This window comes from Martes martes (assembly GCF_963455335.1).
Source record: "Martes martes genome assembly, chromosome: 4".
NCBI classification, from domain to species: Eukaryota; Metazoa; Chordata; class Mammalia; order Carnivora; family Mustelidae; genus Martes; species Martes martes.
In genome coordinates, this window is record NC_137891.1 from 19,942,368 (window position 1) to 19,956,359 (window position 13,992).

A 13,992-nucleotide genomic window follows, 5' to 3' on the forward strand; every position below is an offset into this window, starting at 1 on the left:
ATAGTACAGGAAACATATGGTCCACTCCTGGGTCCTTTGATGAGCAGAATTCTGTCATGTAAGTGAAATTTTCAAAACAATGATCAGAAAAGACAGGTACAGAAGAGACTTTTGAGAGGAAATAAGAGTTAAAAATGCCACTAGGATCACAGAAGAGTTTTTGAAAGTTTTTGCAGAGAATGTATTAAATGACATTTATGGAAATAATGATTCTGACTTCCAGATGTGAAAAGTGAATGATTACAAATAATGTGAAATTTATGGTGGGATTTGGGTAAAGTATAAGATACCTGATCTAATATATTTTAAAAACTTCTTCTTTGACCAAAACTCAGAACACTTTATAAGCCTCTTATATTTTCCTCATTAGCTATGGATTACAGCCACCAAGCAAGGGGTGAAAGCTGGGACATTCTTCTGGTCGGTGTAAGTTATCTTTATTTTTTCAATGTTTGTAAAATTGCAGTCATGATTTAGCTTATGAAACAGGAACTCAGTTTGGTTTTACTTCAATTAAATATAAAAGAACTCGAGCTGTTAAATCAGATAATTCTGATTAGAATAATCTTCCAAGTATTTTTTTAGAGGTCTTCTCTCTCATTTTTCCCCCATCTTTTCTTAACAGAATGTAAAGAATATTTTCTCTTCTTCTTGTCATCCTAAAGATTTTTCTGTCCCTGTTGATTTTGGTAACTTACCACCTGGGAAATGTATGTTTCTCTTTGACTATTTATTGCTGGGGTTTGCATTATCATTTTCTTTAAATATATTATAACTTGCTATATTTATTTTGGTTCGCAACATTAAAAGTCTAGCATGGTCTCAGACAGCTGATGTAGAGGACTAGAGATTGTAAATTCCAGATAAGAGATAAGGGGAAGCCTGTTTCCACTCCATTTTCCACTGAACTCTAGAATTTCCCTAATAAGAAAAATGGAACTACTTCTCTTCCCCACAGAGGCAATGGGGGATTAGTAGTTAATGTTCATAAAATAGTCTTATGATGAAACTTACCTAATAAAAGTGTCAACATGTTGATTATATTTAAGGCTCCTTAGTAAGAAAAGGAATCTGTTTCAACTTTCATGGGGATTTTGTTCCCACTGAGATGTTCTTTCCGTTTTTTTTTTTTTTTTAAACCACCTAAAGCTGTTTCCATATTTGTCTCTTATGCCTTAACAAAAATCTGACTATTCTGTAATAGTAGTGTGCTGAAAGCAATCACAGGTTCACATTAATCCAGAATGGGACCGTCTATATTCTCCAAATTCGGGAATAAAAGTAGCTTTTTCAGATTTGAAGGACTAAATTGAAATTGGGTGTGGTGATTTGAAGGTAAGACAGTGACCCTGTAAAAGTCTCCTTTTCCTGCCTATTTTGTTTTAAAGAGGTTTTTTGAGTTGAGAATTAAGTGTGGGTATGTTAGAAATGACACGTAAATGACATGTTGATCTACCAATTTAACCCTGGACTGTCATAGATGCTTACAGAAATGATTTCTTCTGCCCCACAACATACTTGTTTGGCAGAATGGAGAGGGGCCAGTAACATAATACCTAGTCCCCACCCTGGCCCCCCGAAACTGTTGCAGAGCTTCATTGAAAAGGCCCAGTGTTCTGATTTTGAATGGGAATTTTCTCCACCCATTTCAAGCCACTTCTAAGAAGGTAGCTTTTGTGTGCTCTAAACATGTCCTTAGTTTTGCTTTGCTTTCCAGGCTATTTTTCTTTTGTCTCTGTATTCTGGGAGTGACTTAGAGTCAGTTTTTTCCTTTCTTTCTTTTTTTTTTTTCTTAAACCTTTTTATAACTAAACAAACAAACAAAAAAAACAAAACAAAACAGGGGTTTCAAAGGCAGTAATTCCCTGAATGTATGTGTATTTACATTGGTTCTAATCCCCACCTTGCCAGTTCATAGTCTGCTAACTGTGGACAAGTAGTTAAATCTCTGAATATATTAATGTCCTCATCTTTAAATGGCAATGAGAACATCTTCATCATAAGGTGTTGTGAAGATGGCATGGGCTAACTTATCGAAAGAGTGTAGGAGGGTACTTAGTACATAGAGAGTAACCAATAAATGGTATTTGTTTTCTAATTCACATCATCTCTTTCGACATTGACTGGGCAATGATGATATGTGTCCTAAGGTAATTTGTTCCCCTTTAACACTAAATACCTCATCTAGCCCTTCATTTTCCATTCCTCCTTTTTAAAAAAAAAAAACTTTTTTAAAAAATTTTATTTATTTGAGAGTGAGAGAGAGCATGCACATGAGAGAGAGAACAGGCAGGGGGAGCGGCAGGCAGAGGGAGAAGCAAGTTCTCTGCTGAGCAGGGAGCCCCATGCGGGACTCAATCCCAGGACCCCAGGATCATGACCTGAGCCGGAGGCAGACACTTAACTGACTGAGCCACCCAGTCAGTTTTATCTTTTCCGACCATGTCTGACGTACTTGGTCTCATGACAACTTCTCTATCAAACAGTGATGGTGAAGACAACAGCATGAGCTCCATTTTCCTTTCTGTTTGGGCTCACAGTCTTCCTTTGCCACGTCGGTTTGTGCTGTCTCTGTGTTGTATTTTAAACACTAATGGCGGGGCACCTTGTTGGCTCAGTGGGTTAAGCCCCTGCCTTCAGCTCAGGTCATGATCTCAGGGTCTTGGGATCAGGCTCTCTGCTCTCTGCGGGGAGCCTGCTTCCCCCTCTCTCTGCCTGCTGCTCTGCCTACTTGTGATCTCTCTCTGTGTCAAATAAATTAATAAAATCTTAAAAAAAAAAACCCAAACACTAATGGCTAGGGCCCATGTCTTTTGGTTCCTGGGATAATCTCATAGAGATAATCTAGAACTCCTAGGAAAGTTGAAGACCACTCTGTCCACCTCCTCATTGGAGAGATTACGACACTGTGGCTGAGAGAGGTGAAGTGTTGTGCCCAGGATCATACTGAGGAAGGATACTCAGTCCTCTACAGTGCCCCTCTCCGGGTCTTACCACGAACACACACTCAGCCCCTGCTCAGAAGTGGCAATACCATCCTTGTCTTCCTAAGCAGAGGACTGTGACTCCTCTGTAAAGGTCTTTTTAGTAGGAGTATTTTGTATCTTTATTCACATTCACACAAAAGCCTTGAACATCATATACATTTAACAAGTATGTCACGAATGAGTGTGTCATCTCTGTGGACCGGTGAAGCCAGTACATGAAGACAAAAGCTAATGTTCTCTAAACTCAATGTCCTGGGCACTATTCGAAGTGATTTACATGTGTTCTCTCTATTAATCCTTACAACAAACTTATGCGATAGGAATTATTATTATCCTCATTTTATAGAGGCCCTGAAAGGTAAAGTAACTTGGCAAAGTCTCATCACCAACATACGTTGGAGTCAGGATTCAACCCCAAACCTTCCGGCCTTGGGGTGGACACTTTTATTTCCCGCTCACCCCTGGACAAACCCGGTATCCAGCAGAGGTGTGAGCAGGTGTGTGTTGTGAGCACCACACAAGTTCCATTAGCTTGTGTTTTTCCACTGGCATCAAGCAAGTCCGTCAGAGTCTACTTTTGTGACTTAACACCGATTACACAATATGAAGCAGCTTGTAGGTAGGTAGGGAAGCGAGGTAAAATGGAAGGGCAATAGCATTTGCTTTTTTCTAAGTTAGGAAAGAATTCTAAATATGTAATTATTTTGTCCAGATACAGGGGATTTCTGAGGCTGCTGAATTAAATACCTGAAGTGATTAATGTGACTTTGCTGTGCCTAGTTCTAATTCAATTATAGGATATAATAAACAGGGGTCCATTTATCCAAGGGCATTGGAGTTTGTTTGAATTAAGACTCTTTTTCTGGGCTGGTGGGATAGTCCTAGCCTGAGAGGGGGCCAGAGGAATGACAAATCTCCCATCTATGAGTCGGCGAGCGTGGCCGGTAGAGGGTACGCATGGGGGAAGAGCTCCAGGATTCGAGCTCCTGCCAGCTGGGGGCTTCTGCCTTGGAGAAAGATGTGTCTTTCTCGTGGCTTGCCCTTGGTCACGTCCACCAAGAGCAGACGTGTAGATGGCTCACCAGCATCCCACAGTAAGTTTTCAGTAGAGTTTATTTTTTAGAGTAGTTTTGGGTTCGTAGCAAATTGAGCAGATGGTAGAGAGAATCCTCATATAGGTCCCCACGACACATGCTCACCATTATCAGTGTCCCCCACCAGAGTCGTGTGTGTGTTACAACCCATGAGCCCACACTGACACGTCATCACCCCCTGGGGAACGTAATTTATCCTAGGGCTCACTCTTGGCCGCAGCCATTTTTAGTAACCACGATTAAACTTGGGCTTTAGTTTGAGTTTGTCATAAACAAGTTCTAACTCCCGGTTTCAGATGGGGGAGCAGAAAAGCCCGTGGTGCTCCTTGTTAGGAGACAGCAAGCCAGTCTCCCCCATAAATAAAAACGTTGCTCTGCTCATGAGCGTCTTAATGAAACTCAGCCCCGACTACGGTGCTGTCATGTTAGCGGAGAGCTCTTAAAGCTGGTGCCAGATCTCGGGTAATTATATTTCAACAGAGGAATGAGACTTAAACACAAAAGTCATTGTGGATGAAGATTATACCCTTTTTGTCAGTCTCATAATTATATGGGCCTGTTCTTGATAGATTTTTATAGAGCTAGAAGAGAATTTCAGGACTACCTTTCCTAACCCCTTATTTTATAGAGGAAGATTAGAGTTTCAGATTAACATTTCTAAAGTCATATAGATCTTTAGAGATAGAATGGTAACTCATGATCATTAATAAAAATTAAAGATTTTTTGGAACATACCATGTGCTAGGCACTGTACATGCCCTTTTGCCTGTGTTGTCTCATTTTTTAAAAGACTTTATCTACTTATTTGAGAGAGAGGGTGTGCGTGTGTGCATGAGGTGTGGAGGGGCAGAGGAAGAGGGAGAAGCAGACGCCCTGCTGAGCAGGGAGCCCCATGCGGGCTCCATCCCAGGACCCCGAGATCATGACCTGAGCTGAAGGTGGGCACTTAACTGACTGAGCCACCCAGGTGCCTCTGTCTTGTCTTATTTTATCTTCACAATCATCTTTCTTTTACCAATAAGTAAACTAAGGCCCGGAGAGGTCAAAGTGGCATGGAGGTCAAGAGCCGTCACAGCCCCAGCAAGATGATGATTGGGGGTAAATGTTCTGGTCCCTCTGTGGCCACAGCTAATGGCTTTACTCATCCAATGGTGATGCTTCTGAGCCTGGGGTCCTTTCCACCTGTAACAGAGTCTCTGATCAACGGGGCAGGTTCTGCATTTGACTGTGAACCAGAGTTTCTGGTCTCTCTAATGTGACAGAGGTTGAGCCATACAGTATGTTGCAGGTGGATTGGAAATTTAAACACAAATTCAAAAGAGGGCCTTTTGCCAAGGAAGTGAAAACAGGTGGTGGTAAATAGAGACCCTTGGCCTGGGTACCAGAGCAAGGACTCAGCAGGCTGGAGGGTGTAGAACTGCGACCTCACATCATGTTTGCTTGTTATGATCTCCCCCACCTCCCACCAGGGTCATCCCTCATGAGCGGAGAATATTAACCATTCTGCAGTGGCTCACCCTGCCAGACGATGAAAGGTATTTATGGCTGTCCCCCTAACTTGCCCTCTCTCTTCTTTCTAGCACATTTCCATCCTAGGTCAGAACAGGATGAAGACTAGGTGGGCACGGTCGAGGTGTGGGATTCCTAAGTTTTGTGGGTCTCAGCCTTAAGCCTTAGTTCCCTAGGAAAGATATGGTGACATAGGGGTTAATTATAGGGGTTAGTACAGCTGTTCGTCCTGGCCACTAGAGTAGAGCTCCGGGGGGTTCCTAGCTTTGATAAAGGAGCCAGCAGCTGCCTCCCAAGGACTAGGGAAGCAGTGAGACTGAGTTCTCCCTCTAATGGAGATGTTCATTCTGGCCCTGTGGTCCATGTGACTTTCCACTGGGCTCTATTATCTTGAGGATCAAAGACCTGAGTATGCGTTCAGATAATCCTTTGTGACATTTGCTCCCTGAAGGTGGTACCAGGCAGTTAGCACAGTGGGGGTAGTGTATGGGGTGGTAGATGTGGAAAGAATAGAATTCCTCCCCGCCCCCGAAACAAAAGAGATCTTTTCCGTGTTAAGATTAACAGTGGGTGGGAGATTACTGAACTAGATTTGAGAGGAGTTTTTCTCAGTGTGGAGGGATACTTGATATTCTTTGTTATCTGTGGTTTGGGGGAGATTCTGAACCTTCCAATTTCCCCGCAGGCCTTCGGTCTATGCCTTCTATTCCGAACAACCTGATTTCTCCGGACACAAATATGGCCCTTTTGGCCCTGAGGTTAGTAGCTTATCATCTTCCTGAGGAGAACCTGGGCCCCCGGGCTACTGACTGGATTTCTGGATTTGTATAAAGTCTCTTGGGTATTTGCATCTACAGGTTTTATATATAGTCAAAGAACTACGAGATTAAAAACATTTAAAAAAATCTTCAACACACCTACTTCTCAAGCTACAAGATTAAAAACATTAAAAAAAAAAAATCTTAAACACACCGAATTCTTAAGCAGGATTTCAGTTCCGATTGATTTGCTATTCAAACCTAGCCTAAAGTTGGTGTTCGTACGAGGGGTATGTGCCATCCCTGAAGGCATCAGAAGGCAGAGGATCAGGAAAGGTTGGCATTTGCCATCCCTGGGCTAGGAATGGAAAGGCATCTGAAGTTGAAACCTGCAGTGCAAAACACTCCAGCTGAATTTCAGTTCCTGTAAAAGGATTATGCATTTCAGAGAAGGTAGGTCAGCTAAGTAGCTCTAATAGCGTTAACAGGTACAGTCAACCTGGCATATGTTCTAGCATTGGACACTTTTTGGTTTGGTAAATTTTGACACAGGTATATATACACCTGTGAAGCCATCACCACAATCAAAACTGTGAACATATCCATCACTCCCCCAAACGAAATTGATTCTCAATTAAGGGAAATGCACTACTGAATGAATCTGTTTAGCAGAGCAATGTAATGCCCTTTTCTCAAACAGTCAGGAATCTCGGTTGAAAACCATCTGTTTGTTAGACGCTAACCAGTCGAATTTCAAATTCAGAGATGGGAAAGAGAGGAGGGCTGTATTTTATGTTGTCCCTCAGTCATCTGGAGATGGAAATCTTCCCAGTATTGCAGCATAGATCATTTTAAGACAGGATGGGATTGCAAATCTAAAATGGTTTCCATCTCTGGTTCTAACTAGAGTGGTGAGGTCTACATCAATGCTTGAACTTGATTGGGGAGGAGAAATCATTTCAAAAACTCTGCTGATGGAAACTGCCTCCCATTCTCTAATAGCCTATGATAGCACCGTTGATGATAATTAAGTTCACTGTGTTCAGCATAAGATTGAGTAAGAAACATAGAGAAGTGTGTCTTGGTTTAAATATTTTTGAGCAAAATGCAGCATATCTAGCTAAAGGCAGTAAATACTGCATACACCAGAAATACCTAAGTATTTTTGAATGTTTGAACATCAATTCTGTGGTGACTTTTTTCAAACACTGCAAAGTAATGGCTATGTGAAAGCATTCTTGGTTTGCCTTAAATCATTGCAGCTCTATAAGTCTGATGCTCTTTTTCCTCTCCCTTTGATGTTTAACGAGTGTCACAGGATTATGAAACACAAATGATAAAATGAGATAAACATCTGTATGAAACGCAAATCTTCCTCTTGCCAGTGCAAGCGTGGCTGTTTTATCTTTAGATAACTTTCTTTGAGATTAATCTAAAGTGAACCAAAGGAACCACATTTTATTAAAATGTTAAAAAAAAAAATCCTAAGCAGTTCCATGTGCCTTATTTAAAAGTTGAACTTTGCTTGGGTAATAATGTCCCCTAGAAGATGCTATGGCGTAGGCAAGCCAGAGGTTGGTATAACCACTCTCTTAAAAGCAGGAGGTTGGTACCTAAAGAGATAGGGGGTGGCTCGGTCACCTGGCCTTTAAGTGGACTTAGAGGCAGAATCTCAGAGCTCCTGGGTTCTTCCCATGGAACCCTTTAAACCTCCAGGAGATAAGCAGAGCGATCAGGTAAACAGCCATGTTCGATTCAGACAGAAGATTTTCTTTATGTCAAAAGTTGGCTTTTTACGTTATAAACATGTGGAACTCTCACAGTCCTCAGGTCTTTGAAAGTTATACAGCTCAGCAAGAAGCATTCTTGACCCACAAACATCCCTGGATTTCTCATACATGTAGTTCAGTTGTAATTAATATACTTGAAAGTGTACGTGTGTGTGTGTGTGTTTTAATCAAGAAATAAAGCAAAAAGCTTGTTTTTTTAAGTGCTGAACAGTAATAATAGAACACAGTATAGGATGCTTGAATTTGTTGTAATGATGGCGCTGTGCTCAGGGTTGCTCAGAAATATACAGAGATTTTTTTTTTCCCCATCTAGAAGTTTCGAATTAAGACTTGGAAATATTCATGCTATGTTCTTTCTAATATTAATACTTCTCGTAAGCTGGAAGATTCTCATATATCCACTGGGTAAAACACTCTTAATTAGATATCTTGGAATGTATCTTCAGTTCTGGTTAAAAAAAAAACCTGGCCACTTTCCTCTGGTAAGGCAAGGAATATTTTCAGATTTCAACTCTTTTTCGTTTGGTTCTAGGAATCTTATTTTTACTGAATGAAAAGCAAAAGTGATTACACTTTAAAAACACGAAACCAAAGCAAGTCAGCAAAACCTCTCTTCTGTAGTCGACTAATGGGTTTCTATCAATTATATACATGTGGTATGTGAATAAAGACTTTACGAGCCAAAGTATTATTTATAAAATCAGTGACATGTCATCATTTACATCTAAGGAGAAAATACCTTATATTTGAAGTTGAACTGAAGAAACTCAGTCTGGCAGAATGTTACGTGCTATGATGCAGTTAAAAATCTGTGCTTTATTCGCTTACTATCTGAGTATACTTTTTTCAGGACGATTCTCAAAGGCTATTAAATGAGATGACCAAACAGTAGGCTAATAGCCGCAAGAAATGGTGTATTGCTCCTGGTTTCATCGTGTAACGGTGAATGTTCAGAAACATGCTTGCTTTCGATTATTGGCGCAATCTTTTTCTCCTTGACCTTCTATGCTTTCTCTGTGACTCCTTGTTCGGCTGCTGTTCCAGGCCTAGAGGCAGAGCTTTGGCTGGCTAGTTTCTACCTTCAGATGGCAAAGTATCCTTCTGAAAAGCAGGGAAATTTGCCCCTCTACCTTCCATCCTCCTAATAACCTCAGGCTAAATCTTCTAAGTCAGACTAAAGTGCGGCTGGTCAGTGAAGACTTAGCTTTCGTCTACCTCTAACATTCGAAGAAGAAACTACCTGAGATGTAATCCTTGGATGAAAACTCATTTTGACTAAATTCTGTTTCTCCCACTGCGCCTCTAACCTGCTGCAACCACACGGGCCCGCTTGCGGAGTCTTTGGAATGTTGAGTTCTCTTGCGAATGGCCGAGTGTCTGATGGGCGGACGAGCGCTAGCTGAAATGGGTTCGGTGACCATGAACTGGGAAACCCTCTTTTTCTTTTGCTTCTCTTCTCATGGAGAACTGCCTGAATACTAGATGCATTAAAAAACAAACAAACAAACCAAACCGGAGACTGTGGAGCTGGGTCTTTCCATCGCTCTGCGGGAGAGAGAGGATGAGGTAGAAAAGCCTTTGCAGTCGCTTGCTCTAGAATCAGTGACTTGGCATGGCGGATGGCCTCCTCCTTGGATACACTAACATTGTTCCTCCTCCCGCCCCTTCCTGCATCTGAATGGTTCTTGGAGCAGTGCCAGCAAGAGAGAGGCTCAATTAGGGAGACCCTAGGGCTTGCTGCTTTAATTCACCTTTGCACCATCAACAAATCAGGGGCCTGTTTTTCTCTAGCGTTTGGAAATCCCGAAAAGTTATCTTCCTTATTCAGCTTCTGTGTCACCTTCACTGCTCTCTAGATTTTCAAAATAGGACGCCAAGTACTGCCCTCACACCCCGCAAGAAAAGGGGATTTCTGATAGGAAGTGTATCAGCCCGTTGATTCTTTCTTCATATGTAAGACCAAGATGAAGAGATCTTGATGATTTTTTATATTTTACCTAACTTTACAAGAAAATTTTTTAAAAGACAGTTTTATCTATGGTTATCTTGGGGTTAAAGTTCCCCTGTACTGAAAACCTAAATTATCAGTGAGAAGTTCTCTCTCCTGCTGAAAGTCTCAATTTGTGTAAGTACACATTCATGACCAAGGAGAATTGCTTATTATTTATGTGTCACTCCACCCTTGGTTTAAAAATATTTTTTCCTAATCCTTGCCAATGAAGGTGACCCTTGTTTTGATATATATCGTTGGTGTGAAAAGATATCCATCGGATTCTGAACTGGAGTCACCTATATGTATCCCGCTGTCACCTTGAAATGACCAAATGGCTAGTGTTCTATTTTTCTTCTAGTACTTTAAAAGTGGAGAGTTTGGATAATGAAGGACCAGTCTCTCCCCAAGGCAGGAGTTATGGAATGCTGAACAGTATGTCACCCACATAACTAGATTCTCTTAGACTGTCTTGCTCTCAGTGAAGAGACTGTGACAGCTGTGTCAAGATGGATTGAGGAGGCTTCTCTCTATAGAGTTCCTGGAATCACTCCTCATACCCACTTTTTCTCACTTAAGAAGCCTTAGTTTTTCTAACTAAGGCTCTGCTGACCCCAGATGGCAAAGTGTGAGCTTTATTATCTGACCCAGAGGGACAGACGACTTCTGAGTCCAGACATCTCTATCCGCCAGTACAGGAGAGTAGTTATGGCTCACCTCTTACTCCGGCTAAGAGACCTAAGAGGAAGGTTATCCCTAAGAGGAGACAGGAAAGACCAGTTGCTCCTCCAAAGAAAAGAAGAAGAAAATTACATAGGATGGATCATTATGCTGCGGAAACTCGTCAGGACAAAGTAAGTTTATCTATTGTTCCAAAGCTTTGTGGCGGGCAGGTCTGAGTCAAAGGTTTCCTTCAGTGCCTTGGTTTGAAAATCAGCTGAATAAGTTTCAGAAACACTCAGGTTGCGTCAGCCTTGGCTTGGAGTCCAGAAGAATCTAATACTTCAGAGGTTAACATTAATGTGAAGACCTCCTGAACTTTCAGCAAGACAGGAAAAAAGAACCTTCTAGAATTAGTTGCCCTAAAACTGGTATTAACATTTAGGCTTGAATGAATGTTAGGAAGGCTGTTGGATTTGCTTGCACTTATTCATGGAATCTGTTATGATGCTTTGTAGCCTTGGTTCTTGAGAACAATCCAGAAAAGCAGCGAGGGGAGTCTTCAAAGACAATGTAAATTAGAACTCAACAGAAAATTGGCTTAGATTAGTGGCCTGTACCTTCCAGGAAAGGTCCTAGGTTATAGATAAGGGAACGGCTGAGACAGAAGGAAAGATAAAACAATGGAAAGTTGGCATTGTGTGTATTTTCTCATAGAGACATGAGTGATGTTTGTTCTTTTCAGTACATTTGGAACAGGCTGTAGGTTGTCACTTCTCTTGAAACCTTCAGATATCTCCAAGGCACTGTCTTGCTTATGACTATCTGAGCTAATCACTGGAAGGAGGTCCTGGATTTCAGCTGAGTTGTCTGGTGAGAACAAGTCATCGCCAAGGACTGATATATATGGCACATTTTTTTGTCAAGGCGAAGGTCTTAGAGGAGAGCTTGCTTTTCTCAGAAGCAAATACCGGTTAGTCCCACACATATTAATCCTTCAGATACTCCTTGCACATGTCATCCTGAGACTTGCCCTTGTGACTTACTCTTTGGGACAGTTTGAAATACTGACCCCTGTCAAGAAGAAAGACAAGTTTACACCTGATTTTTACTGAGGATATGATATGAGGAAAGGTCTTGAGTCATCTGAGAAGATGTTAATGGAAGATAATATTGTATGTCTGAAATTTAAGAAAATGATACACAGACCCCACTGTTCTGACCAGTCTTCTTGTGTGTAAGTGTGTGGCTGCAGCTAAGCTGTAACATTCATCCAAAGTACTGTCAAGTGTTTGTCTGATGAGGTGTTTCCTGGAAGCCTTTCCGTTGCACAGAGATGCCATGAGAGGGGAAGTCTTTATTGTGCGGGAGCATTCATGCTCTTAGATGCTTCCACTGAAAGCAAGAATATCAGAGACAGATTATGTTTCTTCGGCTTTGGAAATGTTCCTCAGGCTTGTGTTTCCTTAGGCTGAATAAGAAATCTAGAACAAGCTCAGTGGTTCCCTTCTTGTGAAGTTAGGACTCTTATAGAATTTTTTTTTTTTTTTTTTTTTTTTTTTTTTTTTTTTTTTTTACTCAAAATCAGCTTGAAAGGGACTAAACTGAGAAATAGCAGCTTGTTTCTTGGAAGAGGTTCTTCTATCAAGAATCAATTGTTCTCAGACATTGACAGTTCAATTCCTTGAAACATTAGATGGATTCCGTTGTAGTAATAAGGTTCTGTTTTAGCATCCAGTGGAAGGGTACCATTTTACCTCAGAACTGCTTTTGATTCACTTAGCCTCCATCTTCTCGCCATGGTTCAAAACCTGATGTGATTTCACCTAACGAACAAGAGGCTTTAACTATCCATCTGACTTTCTTCTCATTCTCAAAATTCTTGGATTTAAATAACATGGTTACATTTTAGAAAGGTCATTTTATCTCTAAAAAAAAAAAAAGAATTACCCTTAATATTTCTGATATTTTTGTATCACAGAATTTTGAAAGGAATTGGATGAGGAGAAGTTTTATGTTCCTGAAATAATACAAATAAAAGTGCTCAGAACAGGCTTCCATTAAGAGTAGCAGGCAAGTCTCCCTAGACAAATCTCTGCCTCTGGGCCCGAAGTTTTCTTTCCAGAATGTTCTAGGGATAGAAGAACTATGAGAAACTGGAAGGATAAAAAAATACCTGCAGGGACTAATTTGCTCCTTTTTCCAGATGACAAATCCTCTGAGGGAAATTGACAAGACAGTGGGGCAGTTAATGGATGGACTGAAACAGCTGAAGCTGCATCGCTGTGTCAATGTCATCTTTGTTGGAGACCATGGTAAAGCTTTGTTTTCTCTTTGCTAATAGGGCAGCCACATAGATCATGTTTCTGATGGTGTTTGGGGGAGGAACTCGTGCCCTCAGAATCCCAGATTGCATTCTTCACCACCTTCCCCCTTTCTTCAGGGTAGGGAAAGAAATCAGGCCATGACTCAAGGTATGAGATGATCCAACCATTTTGATCAAAACCAGGGACTTCCTGTGTCTTCCTTTTCTTTGCAGGAAAGGAAGTCTTCCTACAAAATTCTGTCTCTTACTAAAGTGTGTGTCTTACTAAAGATTTGCTTGTGGTATTAATCACTTCCTCCATGAATGTGACATATTGAGTCCTACTACCACATCTCTGTTGGTCACATCTCCCCAAAGGATCCTATGGGTTTATGTGGCTAAAAAAATGAATCTAAATATGATAAGGAAGAAGAGACATAGGGTTCTTAGCAAAGAAGTGGTGTATAAGTCAAATGATAGCCCTGTATTCACGGAGGGAATTTGAGACCCAAACCAGAGGATTCTACTTCAGTTACAGAAACTGTTAAAGAGAGGAAGAAGCAGAATTTTTCTAAAGCACTGTATAAAGGAGAAAAATTCATGACCACTCTTTTGAACATCCTAAACATTAGATATTAGAAAGCTGGAAGGGGGTCCTCAGAGAGCATTCATATCTCCTAGCTGTGCATCTTGAGTTCTAGAGAGTATCTCTTGCATTTTAGAATTCTCAGTTTGAAAGAGAGACCCTGAATGTGGTCTCCATTCCCTTCTAGGAGAGAGTTTGGTGGGGGGGGGATTGGTAGACTCTTTGGTAGTTAAGAAAGGCAGACAAGTCTCCCTAGTCAAAGGTCTGCTTTGGGCATGTAATTTTCTTTCCAGAATGTTCTAGGACATTTAGG

At 41.1% G+C, this 13,992-nt stretch overlaps 1 protein-coding gene across 1 annotated transcript in view; it reads left to right on the top strand.

Annotated features, from left to right (window-relative positions):
• The window catches only part of ENPP2 (ectonucleotide pyrophosphatase/phosphodiesterase 2), a gene marked incomplete at its 5' end in the record, with an annotated part of 105,667 nt that overhangs the window by 55,288 nt on the left and 36,387 nt on the right, over window positions 1-13,992 (top strand). The window contains 4 exon segments of the mRNA XM_080800000.1: window positions 371-426; window positions 5,551-5,616; window positions 6,276-6,348; window positions 12,995-13,103. Coding sequence (XP_080656126.1) covers window positions 371-426; window positions 5,551-5,616; window positions 6,276-6,348; window positions 12,995-13,103 — 304 coding nt within the window.